General features: G+C 52.7%; 1 protein-coding gene across 6 annotated transcripts in view; it reads right to left on the reverse strand.

Moving 5' to 3' along the window:
• Positions 1-6167: 6167 nt before the first annotated feature.
• Positions 6168-21251, reverse strand: part of SGSM2 (small G protein signaling modulator 2) — a 62291-nt gene continuing 47207 nt past the window's right edge. For 5 of the 6 annotated variants that reach the window (XM_074922545.1, XM_074922543.1, XM_074922544.1 and 2 more), the window contains 11 exons: positions 20718-20782; positions 20134-20279; positions 19597-19725; positions 15690-15872; positions 14213-14617; positions 13403-13527; positions 12114-12196; positions 11525-11634; positions 11176-11272; positions 9907-10074; positions 6168-8696 (listed from right to left, as the gene is read on the reverse strand). In XM_074922545.1, the coding sequence (XP_074778646.1) occupies positions 8608-8696; positions 9907-10074; positions 11176-11272; positions 11525-11634; positions 12114-12196; positions 13403-13527; positions 14213-14617; positions 15690-15872; positions 19597-19725; positions 20134-20279; positions 20718-20782 (1600 nt within the window). In that variant the 3' untranslated portion in view covers positions 6168-8607. The remainder of the gene's footprint in view (positions 8697-9906; positions 10075-11175; positions 11273-11524; positions 11635-12113; positions 12197-13402; positions 13528-14212; positions 14618-15689; positions 15873-19596; positions 19726-20133; positions 20280-20717; positions 20783-21251) is intronic. The other variant, XM_074922546.1, reaches the window with a different exon arrangement.

Genomic DNA, 21251 nt, shown 5'->3' on the forward strand with positions numbered 1-21251 from the left:
GGGGGTTCAGGTCCCCGCACACCTGCCGAGGGGGGACGGCGGCAGCGGGGAGGGTTCCCCACGCCCGTGGTGTGGCTGCGTGCAGCTGCCGGGGCCGGGGGGGACCAGCCAGTGACCTGCACCCGGGAAAACGGGGCTGGAGCCAAACCGTGGCCGTCGGCCAATTCCTCTGCCCACGTGTGTGTGTGTCGGTGCCGGGGGATCGGGTTTGGTTTTCTCTCCCAGCGAGCTGGGAGGGGCGATGTCCCTTGGGCAGAGGCTTCTGCTCCCGTCAGATCCTTCTCGGTTGGCCGGGGCGGGAGCTGCGGCACCCCCGATGGTGGTTCGGGAGTTACCGAGCGGCGCCGGGGGCTGCTGCCCGCTGGTGTTGGACTACTTGTCTCTTTTGCTTTGTTTTAATTAAAAGTGGCCTTCTGTAACAAAAGGATAAAAGAAACAAAAAAACGTAAAATGCCTTTGAGTGGTTTAGGTGGAGGTGAGACTATTGCTGCTTGTGTCGGTGTTGGTGTGATTGTCCGTATGCACGCCCGTTCTGTACGTGTAGACAGTCAATGCAAGACTTTATCGTGTCTCCGATTTTTGTACGTAGCCTGTGTCTGGTTTGCATCCCGAGTGAATTGTTTTGCATTTAAAAAACACAAAGTGTGAAAATTGTTGCGGGTTGGGTGGGGCTGAGGGGTGTTCGGAGCCCTCCCTGCGCGCCGGGGGAGGGGGGCAGGAGGGCTGGGGGACAAGACGGAATTTGCCCGGTGTGACGACGCAGCTGGTGCTCCCTCGGCCCCGTTGCTTGCTGTGATGTGCACCCAAGGGTCCCCGGCGGCGGTGGGCGGCCTCGGCCAGGTCAGTCGGTCAAGCCGGGCTTACCTGGGCAGCACGCTGGCTCAGGCCGTTGGCTTTTAGGCCCTTGCTTAAGCTTAATGAGCCGTGCAGCTGCGCTGAGCCGGGACCTGACTGCCTCAAGGCTCTTGGAGGTGGCGTGGAGGGGGGCAGCCGCCAAGCACCCCGCAGGGGGGCTCCTCTTAGACTGTGCATCTGTCTCTTCCTTGAGCGAAGAGTTGTTCATTTCGACCTTATTTTAACTCTAAAAGATACTGGAATGAGGAGAGGAGAACTCTCATACTTCTGGCCTGTTTTCCATCCCATTTTGAACAGATTGAAATTGATTATAACACTATTTTTAGATGATTCCCTTCCTCAGCCAAACATCAGTGGTTAGGAGCAGATGTTTGGAGTTAAGGGAGGTAGGTTGTGGGCAGGGTCAGTCACAGCGTCTTTCTCTTCCTGTTCTACAGAACTTACTTAAAAATAATAATCCCAAACTTGAATTATTAGAATACCTGCGCAAGCACAGCCCCGGGTGGGTGTTCGGCTGCTCCCGCACCGCGTGGCCGGGCCGGCGCTGCCCGACGGCAGCAAACCCCGGGGCCCCGCTCCCCCGCTCCCCACCGCCCTGCGCGGGGCACGGCGCCCTGACCACCCGCGGGGGCCGTTTGGCTCCCCCCGAGGGGTTGCACGGCCGGTTCTGCTGCAGGTCAGGCCGGGGCCCGTTGATTCGTGCCCCCTCTTTGTGCTGTGAAAGTGAAATGGGGAGTGAGGAGCACTGGGGGCTCGTCCTCCCCGGGTTTCGTGTTCTTGGTGTGGACGGCGCAGGCGCCCGCCCGGCTGCGGGGCTGGAAACGCGCCGACAGAGCCGTTCTTGTCCGAGTCAGCGAGCGGTGCCGATCGCATCCGCCCAAGGATTTATTTGCGTCTGGTCAAGCACCAGCCCCGGCCCCGCTGGGTGAGGAGCTGCGGCGGGAGCGGGGACCTCCCGTCCCTGCTGCCAGGGACCCCCACGCCCGTCACTGCATGTAACCCCCCCTTATCCCGGCTGCATTGGGAATGTTTCTCTGGAGAGGCAGATCGTAGGTGCAGAGTTGCTGCCAGCGCTGGCCACCGAGCCCGGGGCCCTCTCTGCACATCACGGGAAGCCGCCGCGCGGCGTCGCTCACACCGGGCAAATGCAGTCTTTGTTTACAGTGAGGACGTGTCACTGTGTTACCAATTTATTGAAATACTAAATATCGAAAAACCTAGACTGTAAAGATTTTTATGTGTTTGGATACATCTGCTATGTGAAAAAACAACTAATTTTGTACATATTGTATTTTTACTATTCAGCTGTACTATACTGGCTCTTCATGCTCCAGAATTTAGGTATCCAACATGAATAATATCCATGTAATAAGCACTTGCCTGAAATAAATATAAAACTGAAATAAACATGCACTGAAATCTGAAACGGGACCCTGTGTTTTCCTCCTTGTGCTCTGCATGCAGATCTTTCACTTTATTTGTAATTTCCCCGTTACAAGCGGGATGTTCTCTCTCCGTTCGTGGCCGCAGCTGCCCGCGTTACCCATCGGCAGCTCGGGGCCTCTCCCGTGTGTGTCGGGGTCACGGCGGGGGGAGCGCAGGCGCCGCCGTGCCGCAGGGCTGGTGCTGCCGACCCCCACGGGCCCTGTGTGCGGGGCACCGCTCACATCCCCGCGGGGCCGCTGTCGATCTTTGCCCGGTTGTGGAGCCAAGGCCCGAGCCTGCGCCGCTGCGCTGGGGTTTCGCCAGCCCGAGACCCCGAGCGCTTCCAGCCGCGGCCCCTCCTCACCCCGCGGGGTCTGGGGCCTTTTCTGGGCTGAGCCCCCCCAGCCTCGACCCAGGGCTGTGGCTGGTTATCGCCAGAAGCGGGTCAGGCGTTGTGGGGACAGTTCTAAGGTGTCACGGCACCATCGCTAACGCTGTCAATTAGCAGTTTAATTAACTTTAATTAGTCAGCAGTTGAACGGACGCAGCAGTCTCGATGCCGTTGCCGCTGTCGTTTCTCCTCGCTGCAGATCTGGGGAGGGTGTGCCGGAGGACGGTGCCCCGTACCCAGCCCCTCTCTCTGCTCAGCCAGGACTCGGCCGGAGCCCCGCCGGGCGCTGGGGGTCAGCCGCGGGGTCCCGGCCATGGGGTCCCGCCAGGCCCCGCCGACGCTCTGACGCCGCTCAGCGACACCAGGTGAGGCTCCTGCCCCGGCCCCTTCGGCAGCCGAACCCTGGGTGCCTCCCTCTGCGCTGGGTGCGCTCGGGCGGGGGGGCAGATAAGGAATTGGAAATGGAGCCTGGCCCGACCTTCCCCACCTCGCGCGGGTTTAACTCCTCTCTCCTGCAGACGCTGAAGCCGGAGTCTTGGGTTTTCCCCGTTTCTTTGCCTCCGGTACGTGGACGCGGTGCCAGGTGAGCCAAACCCTGACGGTGGCTTTGGTGGCCACGGGACTCCTGTGCGGGGTGGGGGGTCTGGCTGGTCCCCCCGGATGAGCTGGGCAGCAGCGGGACCCCCCGAGGCGGCCCTGGGCCCCGGGGACCCCCCGGCACTGGGGAGGGCTCTGATGGGGGTCTCGGGGGGGCTTCAGAGCCGCCGCGGCTGCACCCAGGAAGGGGTTTGGGGTGTTTTGCTCCAGGTTAACACTGAGGCACGGCCACGATTTGCACGCTGCTGCTGCTGCAGTTTCTCACTTTTATCCTCAGCTTCCTCGTGCAGTACGCCGGCACCCCCCCGCCCCTCCAAAGTGCTCTTAATTCCACCCCATTTGCTTTCCAAACGCAGCCCTTGCGCGGAAGCAGTGCTGCACCACTGCCAGGCTGCCCTGGCAGCCCCGGGAGGCGCCTGCGTTGCATTTGGTTAATGAGATGCTGTTAAATAACCCGGGTGGCTCAGTAACGCTGTCGCCGGTGTGGAAACGGGCTGTCCCTCCTTGGTCCGCTCTCTTGAGATGCAGAGTCCTCTCCAGGCGGGTGTTTATAGTCTGGTCTCTAGCCACGCTTGCAGTGGAGCTGAATAAACTGTGTTCTGAGACAACGGCTTTTTAGGGCTGAGACGTAGAAAGCGAATTTCACTGTGTGTTGTGTAGGGGAAGTACAATGCGACCTTTAAGTTGCAAAGTTGCAGAACCTGTGTCTTGACAGGAGAAAAACGTGAAAATTGTTGCAGGTCTGGTGGGGGTTTGGGGGTTGTTAAAAGCGTCACTGAACTGTAGCAAATGTTGGTCTGAGCGTGCATCCAAAAAAACGGAAAAAAAAAAAAAAAAACAAACTTGGAGTGTGTGGGCACTCCAGTACCAGCCTGTTGGGAAGGCAGCGTGCTCTGCTGGTCTGTCGTCTTGCTTTCTTGCATCCAGAAATCTAAGGAGTGGGATGTGGTGGGGAAATGTGAACTACCAAAGGGCTTGGCTGTGGCTTGGGGCTTTCAGCTTTTCCTTGTGTTTCTGCCGACTTGCCAACTGCTGCTGGGAGACGGATCAGCCCGTTGTTGGGGGGTGCCAGGCACTGGGGTGTTCCGAGGGCAGAGTTCAGAGCCGGGAAGGTTTGTGAGGCAGAAATCACCCTGACACCCTTGAACATCCCCCCAGCACCGCCCCCACGGTGTCGGCTGGCTCAGATGGTGCTTTCTGAGCTATTTATGGGGTGTGGGGGGGAATTCCTTCACTCAGAGACACGGGGGTCGGGGGGAAGCACAGGGGTCCCCTGCCCGGGGCTCCTGTAGCCGCCGAGCGATGGGCTGCCAGGGCCGGGGGGTCCTGTGCGACTCCGCAGCGTTGGGGAGCGCCCGGAGGGACGAGCGGGACGGGAGGAGGGGGCTGGCATTGCCGAGCCGAGGCTTCGGGAGCCTCAGACCCTGGGAGGGCTGAAGCGTTGCCGCCGAACCCAGCGCTGCTGGTGTGCTGGGCGGTCTGGTTTGGCTTTTCATTATTTGGGAAATGGAAAAGCATTTCCAGGGGAGCTGCTGAAAGTGGAAGGCAGGCTTGGGCAGATCAACAGGATGCTGTGAGACGGGGCACTGAACTGTCAGGGCCAAGCCGCTGCGTTTGGCAGAACCGTTGGTAGAGTGGAGGAAGGAGCTGAAGCCTCAGCAGCTGCCAGCGCTGGCTCCGGCTCACGGAGAAGGGGCAGGAACCGGGAGATTTCTTTTGGTTTGGTTTTCTCCCGGCAGTTGGGAGCAGTGAGACTTTCATGGTGAGGAAACGTCACTGGGATGCTGCATCTTGCTGAAATAAATTCCTGATGCAGCTACTTTAAAAGTTTCTGAGAATTTTCAAAGAGAATGCTGGGGGGGGGGGGGGGGGGGGGGTGTTGCGTGTAGTAAGAAGGTCTTGTAGCAAAGCAAGGCAGTGCATAATCCCAGCTGTAGCACTCGGGCCTCCCAGCCCACCCCGGGTCCCACCATGCAAACAAGATGAAGGCAGAGGACACAGTGGCACTAGAAGATTATTTAAGTCGACATGTGATTGGATACGCTTCATAAAGGGCTCATCTCTGGTCGGAGGGTAAATACAGCTGTAACACTCGTGAGCAACGGCTGCACCCACCCCAGGACAAAGGAACCTGTTGGGTGCTTTTACAGTGGAACGGGGAAACGTTCTATTATGCCCCGGGGACCCACCTTTGGGCAAAGATTTCCAGCCTAAAAAGCTGGAAAAACACTGCAAAAGCTGCCAGCTTCCCTGGTACAGAACAGAAGCAGCCGGAGGATTTTTTAAGAGGTTTGGAGGGGGCCTGGGAGCGGCGGAGGAGGATCTCGCCCGGAAACCCGACAGCTCGGCTAGATTGCCTGCTAGCTGCAGCACGATCAGGCCTAAAATTGCAGGATGAAACTTTATTTTTTTAACACTTGTCATAGGCCTTTTTCTGCTCCCACTCCTTCCCCAGGGCTGAACTGGCAGCAGGCTCGGCCTGCGACAACAGGCGCTCCCAGGCTGTGCTGCGGGTAACTTAAATCTGCCCTTAAAGTCATCCAGGCGAGGTCTGGAGGCCGTTTGGGGATGACCTACTTCATTACTTAAAAAATACCGCTTAGTGCAACAGCCTGTGCACTGTGCTCATCACAGAAACGTTAATTACAGACCGCGCTCTCTTCCCAGACAGCCGTAGGACTCCCTGTTCAGTCTCTGAAATTACCTTGGGGGAGAGAAATCACTTCCAGAGAGCTCCACGGAATGCCTTGACGATAAGTATTTATTCATATGTTACATTTAAACATAAATAATTGAGCAAGAAAGAGAATAGTCTGCTCCCAACAAAAATGTCAATACACAGTAGTCATAAAATACAATTAGATGGAATGTTGTAACAAATACAATGGAGTTCGCAGAGGTTTGTTTTTTAAACAGGGTTGTATAGTACATTCCCAACATACCAAAGAAAAATAGTGCAGTTTTAGTTTTTTACATCGCTTCCTCAGGCTCTGTGAGTTGGAGGATTTTTTTCTTGCTCTTGTCAGGTTTTTGTTAGAAAAACCATTTCCCTTCTGGAGCGGACGGACAGACAGACACACACCCTGCAGCGCTTCGGGGCCCTTCCAGCAGCCGTGCACCTCGTGGGGCGGCTCCGGAGCCCCCGCTGCTGCCCGAGGGTGCCCGAGCCTCGGCCCTGCCCCGGGCGCTGCCCCGCCGGTGCCCGAGCAGGGCGCGGGCAGAGGGGGTCGGGGGGTTCCCTTCCCTGCGGCCGCCTCCGCCGCCCCGTGCGGGCTCAGCTCTCCTGGCTCCTGCTGCTCGCGAGCCCCGAGGCCGCGTCCCTGGAGGCATCTGCCTGCACCAGCCCCCGGGAACTTGAGGTTTGGTTTGGGGTTTTTTGGGTTTTTTTGTGTTTTGGTTTGTTGGTTTTTTTTTTACCCTCCCCTCAAGTTTTCAGAGACCACTTTGAGGGAGGGCTTGGCTGTTGAGCTGAGCAGCACTCTGTGTGCACTTTTTCCTTTTTCAGACTATTACTTAGCACTTTTAGTTTACTGCAATCATAAAGAAAGATCTAAGCACGGATGGTTCTAGAACCAAATTACATTTTCCTTGTGCAAACAACGCTCGGCTCCTGAGGAGCCTGAGGCAGCACTCGCCTCGTGCAAAGAGCCAGCGTGCCCACTGCCCGGGCAATAACAAGACCAGAGTTACTAAAATAAACACCTCCTGTCAGTATTTGAATCTCCAAACGGATTTTTATTCCCTACACCTCTTTCTGCTAAAATCTGTTTTTAAAGGTTCACGTGAGCTGATCTAAGTCACTCAACGTCTCCAGGAAGGTGTCCCCGCTGACGGCGGGGCTGGACCAGCTGCCCTTCACAGGTCCCACCCCAAACCCTCCTGTGATTCTCTGAAAAGCACACAGCTGCTTTCTCTACAAGGTTCAGTGGAAAACAAAGCTGTGTAACCCTGCCTGCTCAGAAGGGTAAAAAAAAAGAAAACCAAACCAAAACAGCAGAGACAGAAATTCAAACTCTTCTTTTTTCTTTCTTTCTTTTTTTTTTTTTTTCTTTAAATCACTAAGGTTCAAATGGCAAAGGGTGGAATCCTTTGCACTACCTGAAGTGCCCACACCAGGGCCCAAGGTCACGCGTGCCCACGAGATCTGCGGCTCAGCCCATCAGCAGAACCCGCTCCCGCCCTCGTGCTTGGGCGCAGCCCGCGCGCTGGAAGGTGGGTGGAGGGCGCGATCCTTTCGTAGCGCCACGAAGGGCCAGGATGGCCCCGGGCCCCCCTGCACCTCGGCCCCTGCACCCGGGGCAGGACGGGGCAGGGTGTACGCGGCTGCGTAAGCGCGTGGCCGGGCAGGGCCGGCGGCACCAGGAGGGCGCCGCAGCCACAACTTCAACTGCTTCCTCGGGCGGGTGCGGACACCGGCCTGAGCAGACGAGCCCCCGGTTTGTGCTCACAGGATCCCCAAAAAGTCCTCCCGAAAGCTCTGCAGAGCCGGGGCAGGAGGAGGAGGGGAGGCGAGTAGTGCGCCGTGAGTAACCTGGAGGCTCTGCTGCGCCCGCGCCGGGCGGCGGGTCCGGACCACAGAGCGTGGGACCCGCTTCTGGGCGCTGAACCCGGGAACCTGAACCCTGCGAGGCAGCTCTCGCCCTCTGGGGGTGTTTGCAGAGGAAGTGAAATGACGGCGCGTCCGTGGCACGAGCCGGCCACCGAGACGCAACAGCCCGAGCGAGAACGGATGGTTTGAGCCGGAGGCGCCAGGTCACTGCTCACATCAACCACGTTACTTCGTTTAAGGCCGCTCTCCCAGCTGGTAACCTTATTTACTTTAACTGCTGCTAACCACTCTGCTAAATGTTTTAGCAGCAGGTGCCCGCAGGGCTGCTCGTCCACGCCGGAGGCACAGCCAAGGAGCCCACGAACGTGCTCCTGCGGGGACCCTTCAGCGCCGGCGTGAGCGTTGGATCCGGCCTCGCCTCCCCGGGAGGCTCTGGCAGAGCACAGCACCCACACCCGGGCGCAACGGTGCAGTAAGTCAAAACATAAATGGCCCAGTGTGTCAAATCCCCCCTTTTTAATACCTTAAATACATAGATAGATGGTCTTCTAGAGAGGGAAATGAGAACGCAAAAAGATTTTGTCTAGGAATACAAAGTGAGTGTAACAAGGACTATCAAACACAAACCTTATCTGGTGAAGGAAAAGTTCTGGTTTTAAAAGTCTGTTACAAATCTCTTTGATATTTATTACATGGAAGATGCAATTAAAACACCATTTTGAAGTTACAGTGCAAGAAACGCTCCATCCGATAGCTCACAGCAAGGCCTGCGGGGACAGTCTGCGCGTTATCACTTATTTTCAATCAGTGTCTGCACTTTGTAGACCAGGTCTCTCGCTATCCTCAGAATTTCCTCGGCATTATGATGCTCTGCCATTTCTAAAAGACACAGACAAACATTCTTAACGGTCAGCGGCAGGAACTGCTCTGCCTTAGCACTGATGGCAATGTCATCAGTGTCACGGCAGCAGCCGTCCAGACGGGGGTCGGTTTGTGGCATTAAAGCCAGAACACGCGGAGGGGTCCCTCGGTGCCGTAGGTCCTGGCACAGGATCTAACCCTCCTGGTGCCCGTCCTTGTGCTGCAGGAGTCCCCGGCGGGGCCGGGAGGCCTGCACCCTCCCTCAGAAGCCGCTGCCCCAGGCTCTGTGTGCGGGGGGGCCGTGCCCCCGCGGCTCCACGGGCGGACGCGCGCTCTGCAGCCCGACCCGCCGTCGGGGAGCAGCGCTCGGCAGACCCCAACCCTCGGCTCATTCACCTCAGGCAGGTACGGGGGCTTTGCTGTTCGTTTTTTCGGGGTTGGTTGTGGTTTGTTTGGGTTTTTTCAGGGAAGCGTTAACGTACAGTTTTGGAATAAGAACGGCTGAGGCAAAAACAAATCCCAGCTGGATGGCTGAAAGCCACAGCATTGATAATTTAGTGAATTACTGTGATTACACAAAACTGTTTCCAAACTTTTTCAAATATCCTAACGGGGAGGACTTGCTTAGGCCTGACTCGCGTTCTGCAGGCAGGAGGGGCCCTCTCTTGCTTTGGCAGGACTCTCTGCTCTGTAGGGGTTGCCTGGCATCTGTGGGCCACTCCGGTAAGCAAGTGACCGTGGAAGCGGTTTGGGATGTTCTGCATGAGCAGTTGCTTATGTTTCAGCCTCAGCAGGGCCAAGCCCTGTGAACAGGAACGGCTCTGGACACCTAAAAGCCTGCAAGAAACCTCTGCAAAAAATGAAGCAAGATTCTAGCGCCTCCCATTAAACCAAGAGCGGAGTCACCGTGGCAAATCTTTTTAAGAGAAATTCTGAAGGTCGCTTTGTGGAAAAAATGACCCCCGAGGCTGACAGCGGGACCATCTTCTGTGGTCCATGTCATTCTTAAAACACTTGTCTGTGTGTGCTGGGTCAGGTCTCCAGGAAGCGTGTGAAAATCTGGGCTCTTCATTTACACAAAGGGGTAAGAGATTCAGAGCTTAGAATGACCAGGGGCTTGTCCTGACAGCAAGAACACGGCCCAGCTGCACTTAGTCTGAGCGAGGGAGAAGGAGCAAACTCACTGTTACTTGCTTTGTACCAAAATGGCTCCCTTAAAGTCTCTTACCATTAAAAAACTTGATGATATCAGTGAAGTCCATGTTGTTATCACGGATAATCTCTCGATAAACTTCCACAAGTGCTAAGGCAATGAAAAGGACAAAATGTTCTGAAGAGATGTGCTTTGCTGCCCAAATAACTTCCCACACTGTAAATACATCCTCGTACAACAATTCTGAATGGGAATAAACATTACAAGAGCATCTGATTATTCAAATTGACCATTTCCCCCTCTCTAACTAATGACCTACAGGCCTTATGCAGACATGACTAGCACTTGATGACTCCTCCTTTTCCTCTCCCCCAGCCACCTCCTGTCACTGGGGCAAGGCAACAGTTTAAGGAGCACGAAGGGAGGACGTAGGTGTGGTGGCGCAGACTCGGCCCCAGGAACACGCTGAACTGCAGTAACCTGTGCCAGCAGCACAGGGAGGGTGACACGCGTGTCCAGGGCCCCCCTTGGCTTTTCAGGGGCTCTGTCAGTGCTACAGTGCTGCTGTTTTTATCTGGCCACAATTAGTTGTACAGTGGATGTGAGTGAGCTGGGTCTACACGTGCTGTGATTCAGACAAGACCTGTGGAAGCTTCATCACCTTGAAGCTTCGAGGCTCGTCTCCCGCCCGGTCTGTGACATGTGGGGGACAGGCACTTTCCTCTGAAGTGGGCAGAGGGTTTAGTATTCGGCTAAGAGTGACAATTCCTCCCCCTCACTGTCAGACAGCAGCTCATGATAAATAGCTGATGGATGGGTATCTTCTCCCTCCAGCCCCTTTGTGCTTTAAGGGTGTTGAGAGGGAGGTCGTGCCCTGATTCTCACAGCCCAGCCCGTGACTGAAGGGAGCAGCCGCCCGCCCGACAGCGGGATGCCTCTCCTGATCCTGCTGGCGTGGGTGTGTGTGCGCAGGGGTCCCGAGATCCTGGGGTGCTCCCTGTTGTACAGAGTACTACAGCTCCTGAGCTACTGCTGAGCTGCTCCTTCTCATCAGATGGATCAGAAAGGAGGTATCAGAGCTTACACAGGAGCGGGATCAGCTCGGGATCCCCTTCTTGGGCATTCGCACTGAGCACAAACTTGGCTCCAACCACATCATCCGGAGTTTACAACACTAAGCCTTGACTTCATCCCGCGCTGGCTCATCTCTGAGGTGCAGCAGCTTTCCTAGCTACGAGCTCTCTTGTCAGCCTGGCTGCTACTCACCATCCAGACATTTAGACCAAACACAGAGCTGTTCACACTTTTGCACAACTCTAAACTATAGGCACAGAACATTATTACCTCTTTTAAAGTCAAGCAGGAACCAGCGATAGCAGAAGTAAAAGTGAGTGTAATCTCCATTCTGGTGCATCAATTCAAAAAGCTCAGAGTCTAGAATCTAAAAGGCAAAACAACAGTCAGTGTCCTGTCTGAAAGTAGCCGAGACCAAAGGTCTTGGAGCCTGGTTCAGGCTTCTGAGCTGCGCTTTATCACCCACCAGTAAAAACCAATTCCTGTCCTCCCCAGCTCTGAAGTACCAGGTGACTGGGAACCCCAGTCACTGGTGTTCCTGCCCTTCACCGTGGCATCAGGCTGGTTCTGAGCCTCTGCCACAACCTCAGCTTCTTTCCAATGAGATTAAAAGACCCACCTGGATCAGGGAGCGCATGTTGGCAAAGTGTGTGTCCATAGCACCTCCATTGGGGAAGTTCTGGCTCATCCTCTTCATCAGGTGGCTGAAGCAGCTGTACGCCAGTTGATCTGCAGACACAATGCAGAACACACGCTGTTGCTAATTGTGTGACTGCCTTGAACCAAAATAACAAACTGCAGGGCAAGGGAAAAACAGGGGTTTCCCCTCTGCTGTTCCCTAACCCCATCACCAGTATTTAGATGAAACAGAAGACAATACTTGACTCCGGACCATTTTTACTAGTTATGTTTCAAAAGAACCAGCTTGCAGCTGCGTTTTCAGCTCCCTGAACTGCCAGAACAGAGCTGCTTTGAGAATTTAGTAGAATTTAATCTGGCAGTCAGTAAGTGACCAGGGAATGCCCACGGTACTACTGTCAGCCGTTTCAACAACAGCCACATGGAGAGGAAATACCAATCAAGAGCTGCAGGTTTGATTTTCAGGGTGAGCGGCCCTGGCGAACGCATCCAACTTCTTCTGAAAGAGCATTTCTAAAGAAAGGCCTCCCCAAAGATACCAACGTGTCCCAAAAGAAAACCCTTCCTACCGTTGTCAAGTATAACCATCAGAGGTGCCAGGAGGTCACACATGCCTTGAACGTAACCAACTTCGAGGTGCTCCCACACGTAACTGCAGAAAGAAGAAAACACAAGAGGTAATGGGATTAAAAATCCTCTTGCCTCAAAAATTTGTCTTGCACCTAAAACACAACTCCTTTTGGAAGCTTTTCAGTGTCTCGTTCTGGAGTGCTGTGAAAGATAAAGCCACAAGTCCAGAGAACTACAACAATTCAAATCTTCCAACACAGTGGTATAAAATGATGAGTGTTTCTGCTGGTTTTTTTTCAGAAAAATTCCTAAAGGCTTTATAAACAATCCACGACGAGGACAGAGCTGCATGTGAGACAGGAATAGCTCCTGTAACCTGACTCTTGCTGTAGGCTCTTCATGTGTTGTGAAAGGGTGAAAGAATGTGATCAGACGTCGACTTACAGGATGAATTAATATTGAATTTTTCTCTTCCTGTCCCTCGAAAGCTAAATATTGTATTGAATTTGTCTAATTTGATGATGCAAGATCAAATCTTAAGCAGCTGTTGAATGTATGAGTCTCTGGAACTTCACATTCCAGAGTATTTCACGGCCCTGCGTTGTTCTCTGCTTGGGTGGAGAGGACCCGACCCTACGCACAGAGCTTGGGCTCGATGGTTGGTGAAAAAACAGCTACAAAAGTGTAACAGTCTATGGAAAAAGGACCAGATTTTTAAAAGGTACCTAGGGGTTTTTTGGCTTTTGTTTTCTTTTCTACCCTAGGTGGAATCTTGGCATTTTTTTCCAAGTGTTAAAGTCTGTGACACTCTCTGCTTCACGTGTGTTTAGCTGAGGAGCCTTCACGGCAATTTGCATTCCTCAAAGTGAAAACCAGCTTCCCTGTGAGTGCAGCTGCTCTGGGCCAGAGGGGCTGGTTTGGTTTGAAGAGGCACCTTTCTGGCTGCTGAGGGGATGCCCCTCAGCTCCGTGCCCGGGCACCTCACAACTCCTGTATCCTTACAGCTCGCCGTTGGGGCGGGGATGGTTCTCCCGTGAGCAGGGAGCCCGAGCACATCGAGAGAACAGTCCAGGGTTTGTTCTCGAGGTGGAATCTTCTCAAACCTGCATTCCAGACTTGGACTGCCTGTCACCCGTGCTCTCCACCCTACCATCCTACCCGTGCCTCCTTCCTGCAGGTTTTAAGTTCATTAGTGAGAATTTTTATACAGACCGTTATTTTCATATTATTACAGTTTATGAATTATGACAGAAATGTGAAAAGTAGTTCAGTTTACAAGCTGTATTACCTGCACATGACATTTCGGAGTTTCTCCAGGTTATCAGCAGTAAAATACCAGTAATTCCGATCACATCTCTGGACATCTTTATCAATTCTGTGCAAATTTAAGGCAACGGTGTCCAATAACTCTATCTAGAAGAGAAAAGTTTTAGATCTGCTCAGCTTAGAGCATTCCCAGGACTTTGTGCAGATTTGTGCTGAGAATCAACAAACAGGAAATAGTACAATTATACTTTGGGTGTGTGGGCGCACTGAAATACTCGATTACTGTCAGAAATCCCAGGTGTAACCCACACACTCCCACAGGTGACTCTTCCAAGCCTGTCCCGTTTCCAGCTGACCAGCTTCAGCGGAGAGAGAGGCAAAAACTCACCTACTGATCTACTGAGAGTGACACTAACAGAGATGGTGGAGTCCTGAATCTCGGTTTAGGTTGTGCTTCGATTCGATTAAATGTGGGTTTAGCTTGAATTAAAGGACACTGAAATCTTACAAGTGGTGTGTTGTCCACACCCCCACACCTCCCTTCAGCCTCTGGAAATTTTTAGCTCCTAGAACTGTACCACATTATCTTCCTTGCCCTCCCACTCAAAGACAGACCCAATTTTTTTTTTTTTCTTCTTTTTTTTTTTCTGTTTTATTACCAGTCTAGGTCAAAATCTAGATGAAAAGATTTGGGTGCAAAAACCAGTTAATGTCCCACCACCTGTACTCCTAGTTTGGGGCTGTCTCTCATAAAATCCTGTCTGAAAAAGTGCAAGTCTTTGCTAGAAAAGCAATGCTGTGCAGAGGATTATATAGTCATGTTGTGACCTACTGTGTAGGATGCAGCGCAGAGAGAAGCGACGTCCATTAAATAATCCCCCTGGGAACACAGCTGCTCCTCCGAGGCAGAATCCTGGGGCCGCAGGACGCCCGACTTGGCTCTCTGCACCCGGGGTGCGTCTGCGTCGGCCCCTCCCAGGTCAGCGCCACCTTCCTCCTCAGCCCCATCTTCAAAGGAGACGCTCTGCCCGTCCTCGATGCTGGACAGGATGCCCGAGGCCACAGAGTAGTTCCTCGAGGAGGGGAGCCCAGAGTCGGGGGAGTCGAACTCCACAGACTGTTGCTCTACAGCGGCGACAGCTGCTGGCGTCTCGGCGGGCGCCACGGTGAAAGCGGGGTCGTCCCGACCTTTGGGGTCCCGCTCCGCAGAGTCCGTCTCATCCACGGAGATAAAGACCTGGGGTGAGCAGGGGAGAGGAGATCGGGGTAAAGCAGGGGAGAACAGGGAAGAAACGAGTGTAGCAAACAAACCTCCAGCCACGAGAGGGAAATGACTGCAGGCCGTCAGTGCGCGGGATCGCTGAGTAACGGAGCTTCCCTGCACGCAGATCATGGAGAGCTCCTCACTCAGTCTGTACACCAACACTCCAAGTCTAAAAATAACACCAGTTTGTGATCTCATACCCGTCTCCTATGATGGTGGCTCCCCCTTTCATAATCTGCAATGAGAAATACCTTGGAAAGCAGCAGAGCTTCCCTGCCTGCAACACCAGCACCAAAAGCAGCTGGTCACTGCAACAGCTCTTTGACAACGAGCAACACCCCTCAGGCCTCCAACAGTCCTGTCCAGCTGCTGCTGTTCGAAGTCAAGACTGACCTTCAGACACTTTTCACCAAGCAACCACTTTTCCTCTTCTCTTGCTAAAAACCTCTCGAACTATTTCAAGATCTCTTCTCTCTTGCCTTACTGAAATAAGTTAGCTAACTGTTTGAACTCTGCCCAAGTAATGTATGCCCAGAGACACTTTGGGCACACACATGCTCTCCTGTCCAACAGCGTGATAAGAAACCCCCTTCTGGGTTATTCAAGTCGCAGAGGGGTTAATTCAGTCTGCCCTGCTACTGCTCAGCATCTTACCTTAGCCTGACAGAGGTTCCCTCTCCCAAAACAAACTCCCACCCAAGCTGAACATCAGGGACACGACAGAATCAAAAATATGCTTCAACAGCAGCAATCTTCTGCTCTACGCTGGATTTGAATGAAGGACCTACGGGTAGGAGATCCAGACAGCTGCTCCTCTGCTGAGAGAAGGCTCTTCTGCAGTCGGTGAACCTTAAAGCACCTGAGGCAGGTTCTGCTTAAGACCAGCTACAGACTACCCCAGACAAAGCTCTGCTCTTCACTCTATTATGGAGGCCCTACAGCTTCACGTTCTGTGTGGCACTGATGGAGCTGCACTAGCCCGTCTGTGCTTCCCCGGGCTGCACCCCTGCAGCTGCCCAGCCCCCCGTGGGAAGGGGGTACCCACATCGTTGCTGATGGTGGAGTCCCTGTGAATCAGTCGCTGGACGTGGCTGTCGATGCTGCTGCCCGACGAGAACTTTGCCAGCGTGGCGGAATGTGATTCCTTCTCCCGCTGCTTCACAATGACCTCGCAGGCTTTCCACTCAGCCATGACCTTCTGATAGCGGAGAGCAATGTCCTCATCCACCTGCAGGCAGACAGACAGAGCCTGAAATGCTGCTCCTCCTTGCAAGGCAGAGATAACGGGGAGCGGAAGCAGGAGGGAGAGGTCTAAAGCAAGTGCAGTGTCTCAAACACAAAGCCTGAAGGATCCCAAAGGCCTTTTGCTAGAGCACACGTCGCCGTGACCGGGACGCGATGACTGGAGTGGTGACACGTTGCTTATTTACCTCAGGGAACAAACTGTCACTGCAGGTGCCAGCAAAGGTTCCTATCAGCATGCACATACGCTCCCAACAGCGCCTGGACACCGCTCGGGAAGGAGCAAGGGGTGTCACTGGCTTTCAGGTGAAGCCTCACGCCCAAGTCAGATGCAATCTGCTGCAGCAACTGCTGCCTCCAGCTGGATGATTCCTAACTTCGTTACACCTCCTCCCCGACTCCTCCTCTATTCCAACTCCAACAGAGCCCTTGCAGCGAATTCCAGGTCACAGGCATCAGCCTCTGCAGGCAGACGCTGGAAGAGACTCCCACAGCCCAGGCTCGGGGCTGCTCTGCGCGTGGCCAGATCTCTGCTTCCCATCGTGATAAAACAGATTTTTGCCGCTGCTGGCTTCCTCTGTTGGAAGACAGACACAGAAACCTCCCCTGAGCTATTAAGGGACATGTTGTAATTTTACTACTCTGTCACTTGTCAAGAGCTGAAGAGAAGCCGCAGTCGTGAGCTGGCTTCAGGCTCTGGGCTCGGCTGGCTGGAGCTGCTACCAGAGCAGTCACGCTAAGAGCTGCGGGCTGTTCGTCACTTGAGGTAGCTGTCGGGTCATAAATCATAAAATACAACAGTTAGTGGAAGGCTGGAGGACAGCCACGTTTGGGAGCGCCCCAGATTCTGATGGATGACTGCAAAAATACCATCAGAAGGCAAAGATGATAAATCACCTGCAGTGCCTTCAGTTAAGGACACGCGAAGTTTCCTGTAGGTGCAAATGTTATGATTGTTTTCATGTCATTCAGGTAACAGACTCAGACTCCAACAGCACATTTCTTTGAGGAGTCAGTTATTACTGTTATTTACTACTGGTGTTGAGTAGCTCATTAGAATTCTAGATAAGGTTAGTATGTGTTAGTATGCTACAAACTCGGGGGAAAATATTTCCTACAGGAGCTTGCATTCTGCAGATCAGATCTTTTATACGTTGCAGCATCTCTCTAGGAATTTCCTGTAATTCCCATGTACAAACCGACTCAAGTATTTCTCTCTTCTTGCCAAATCTCTGATGTTCTAGCTGTGTACATGCATGTGCCCTTTGAAGAGGGGGTTAGGATTCATGAGTTGTGGCTCTAGGTCTCCCACTCTAAAATCTAAGTATCCGGGTCCTTTTTTCAGTTCCAGACATACCTTCTGTTTCTGCACATGGATCATAAATCTGATGGTTCTTACACCCCCGGAGAACAGAAATGGCAAAATGCAGTCTATGCAAGAAACCTCCAGTAGCCTCTATTTCTTGAAAATTTGAGTTTAAAATAAAATAAAATGGAGCACCAAATGCACATGTAATAAATTCACACTGCATCTGAAGTGCTGCAGTTGAGTCAGATCCCTGCTGCTGAAGCTCTGAACCCAATTCACAGGACTGTTTGGAAGGGCCCTCCCTTTTTCACCACGAAGGGCTGAGGAACCAGTTCACGTGGTCTAGGAGGTCGACTTCTTTTAAACTTGTGCTGCATGCAAGAAGGGCTGGTTGAACAAGTCCCCTTGCAGAGCAGACGCACCTTCCAGCAGGACCACGGCAGTGGATCAGCCTGGCTGGGTATCTGGATTTGTTCTCTTTGCAGGCAGTCTGCCTGCCCTCCAGCAGATGAGGCAACAGCAGGACCTACCGTCCTCGTGGCTTCTCAGGTACTTCGTCTTCTTGCGATGCTGATGTCGTGGGAGGGCAGGAGTTTGCCTCAGCAGTGCTCAGCAGAATAGTCTTAATGCACACACTCTAGCCAGGGAATCTGAATGCCTACAAAGGGGACTGGGTTCAGGGTGAAGAATCTGGATTGACGCTGTTTGAACAGTTAAGGGGTGTATTTCATCCCTCTTCAGAACTGTTTGTAGCAATTTTTAGTAAGAAGAATGCTGCTTATAAAGTTCCTGCTGTTTCCAAGCTAGCTAAAGTTCCTATTGCAGGGCTCTAGGTCAGACCACCCTTGTGATCTGCAGGTGCTCACAGGGTTATAAACTATCCCTTGGAATATAAAATGATTGGGGGTTAGCAAATGCCAGAGGGTTTGATACATAAACCACTCCTTATCCATGTAATCCAGAACAGGAGCAGCTCCTGCAGCAGTGCCACCTCCCTGGTAACACCAGAAAAGCAGGTTAACGTGGTAATCGCATCCCGGGGCAAAGCTCATTCCTGGTCTGAACAGTTCAGCAAACATTTGGGTGATTTTTCACGTCAGTTAAAAGCAACGTTTTACCAACACACAAACCCAGAGCTTCCCCGCGGGGCAGTGTCCTACTACAGACCTACGGCCCTGCGGAGGAGCAGCCTCCCCGCCTCGGCAGTGAGGGCGCAGGACGAGCGGCAGTGCTGGGGGCGGCGATGGCAGACTGGGGCAGACTGGTGCTCCCGCTGCCTGCGAGCCCAGGGACTGCAGGAGACCTTGACGAAGGTGCTGCTGATGGGCTCATCACAGCGGGGCTACGCCGAGTTCTTGCTCTGCACCTGAATCAGCTCCACAGCCGCGTTACGGCAGGAACCTGGGCCTGGGCCCCGGCACCTGAGGGGAAGGGATTAGCTCTGGCTCCACGCCACAGGAAAAATGCCGCAGAGCATTTGTAACAGCAGCTACACTGCACCAGCTAAAGCTGGAGCGAGGAGCTGGAGCCCTGCTCTGTTCTGAGCAGGCTGGCTCAGGACCACGGCAGCTTCTGCGGAGGGGGCGCAGGCACGACCGCGCCGCTCCGCCCGCGCTGCCGCGTCGCCAGCCTGCTTCACCGTCCCGGCACCGTAACTGAAACAAATGAAATCACTCACCAAGTTAAAGTTGGTATGGCTACGAACAGATCAGCAAAGGGAGACAGGGTAACGAAGCGATGGGCAAACCGTGGTTTCATTAACGGAAACCACAGACTTAACGCCAAGTGCGACACAACCCAGGCAGCTACTCCGAGATCAATGTCAGCAGCGGCACGGGAGATACTAAGAGGAATAATGTCTCATCTGAAACTGCACCTCATGTTTTTGAGGCACGTCTAGCAAAGGCATAACGAACGTACAAGCCAAGCCTTCCTCTGGGTACCTTTAGCCTCTAGACAGTAACTCTGCACTTCAGAAGGAACATCTGGGCTGTTCACAGCACCGGTAGAAGTCCACACATGCAGGTGCGGTGTCACGGAGATAAAATAGTTATTTCAGAGAGAATTTCGAACCATCACTCAGCTAACACACCGTATAAAAGAGGGATGACTCAAATCACTATCTAAATGAGAATGTCTCCCCATTTTGTAAGTGACAAATTTGTGAAAACAGGATTTGTGCAGGGCAAGTGCGTGTCACAGGCTGAGGCTGAGCGCAGGTTTCCTGACTTCAGTGAACTCCCTTTTAATGATTTTCAGACGTGACAACATATCGTAATCCCTCTACTAACATGTGTCACTCAGTAGCATTTTTCCCTTTGGAATATTAAATAATAAAGACTAACACTTGCTATGTCTGTACTCTGCAGCCATCACTCAGCTCCCCGAAGGCTGCGCTTACCTGGTCCATCTCCTTTTTGGCCATGCCGAATTTATAGTGCCCTAACAGGAAGGGCCATACTTCCTTTCGAATCTCGTGCTGTACCCCGCCATAGTAAACTCTTCTTAGTAATTCCAGTTCCTTGTAATTCTGCAGCAGTCGGGAGAAAGAGGTATTGAAGGTAATTCAGCTTTATTTTCCTCAGGCCTGCTCATACACACCTAATATCAAGTGTAAAGACAGTGAAGTGCATGCACGTCATTAAATAAATTTTGCAACTTGATTCAAGCCTTTAGGGCCCTAGCTCAAATCCAGTCTAATATAAATTGTTGTGCCTCCCACAAAAATAATCTTTTAATAGACCAGAGTCTCGTGAGATCAGTTGCTGTGATGTTAATTGATATCTCTGCCATCATCGGAGAAGCAAAGGATAAAAGAGACGGTCAGAGGAGTGATCCTGCTAAGACGAGGAAACACCTTTAATACTTCTGGGGCCCATTCTAAGGGATGCAGCAGCGTGTGGGAGGCAGCGTAAGGGTCACAAAGGGATTCCGTTACCTTCTTGTCCTTCTGGTACTTGCTCCAGACCTCCTTGGTGAGGCCCCCCGCAGCGCTGGAGGGCCTGTCGGGGGGGACGATGGTGTGGTTCACGAGGGCAGACAGATGCGTCCGCACCGTTGACAAGTGGCGGCAGTAGGCAAGCCCTGCGGTTGGGGCAGCAGGTCAGCTTCCACAACCGAGCAATCTACCTAACAGCGACAGCCCTCTTTCGAAGGTGAAGCTGTGACATTTTAAACCTGCCACTCATAATGCTACAGGAACTGACCTTGCGTTGTACCGGGTAAGAGTGACGAATTGCAACAGAGCCAAAGATTAAATAAATCTTACGCAGACTAGTAAAACCCAAGTAGAGCATTAATTACGCTGTGATGTAACACTACGCTCCGTCCTCACCGAGCATCAGATGGCCCAGTGCTATGTGCAAACCCCACCACGGATGGATTTATGAAGCTGATACTTGAGTCACGTCCACCCTACTGCCCTGAGGTGATCTGACTCACGGCTTTCTAAAACAAACATCCCGTGCTTTTTAGATAAGCATATGGATACCACAAGGGCCGGATATAAGAAGCTTCACTTACATCCATAAAAGGCTCTGGAAACTATTTGCCTCTTCATGCTCTCACACAGCATCTTTAAGGGAGTTCTGTGGAGACACGTGAACAGGAGCCTAATGGGTCACGAGGACAGAGGTCACCATCAGTTTTATGCTGAGCCCTATGACCAACGCATAGCAATTCTTGCCCTGCACCAAGATTTATTTAGGTAAAGGACAACAGTAATGACAAATTACACTTTGTAAAGCATTCTCCCCACCAGCATTTTGGCCCAAAAAAAAGATTCACCTGGCACATTTAGCGACAGCTGCTGCAGGTGCGTTGTAAAGGTCCTTGTCAAATGAGATGAATTGTTGCCCTTCACTGTAATTGTTAACGACTTGTTAAAGAAAGTGCTTCCAGAGCTGAATTATATTAAACTAGACAAAAAAACTAAGTGAAGTTTTTCTACCAAAATGGGACTTGAGAGTAGTTTAATAGGTTATTTTTAATAAACTAAATTTCTTGCTGTATAGCTCTATCTTTTTATGTTGGAAACTACTTGAAAATTACTACTCT

Source organism: Athene noctua, chromosome 19, assembly GCF_965140245.1.
Source record: "Athene noctua chromosome 19, bAthNoc1.hap1.1, whole genome shotgun sequence".
Classification (NCBI taxonomy): Eukaryota; Metazoa; Chordata; class Aves; order Strigiformes; family Strigidae; genus Athene; species Athene noctua.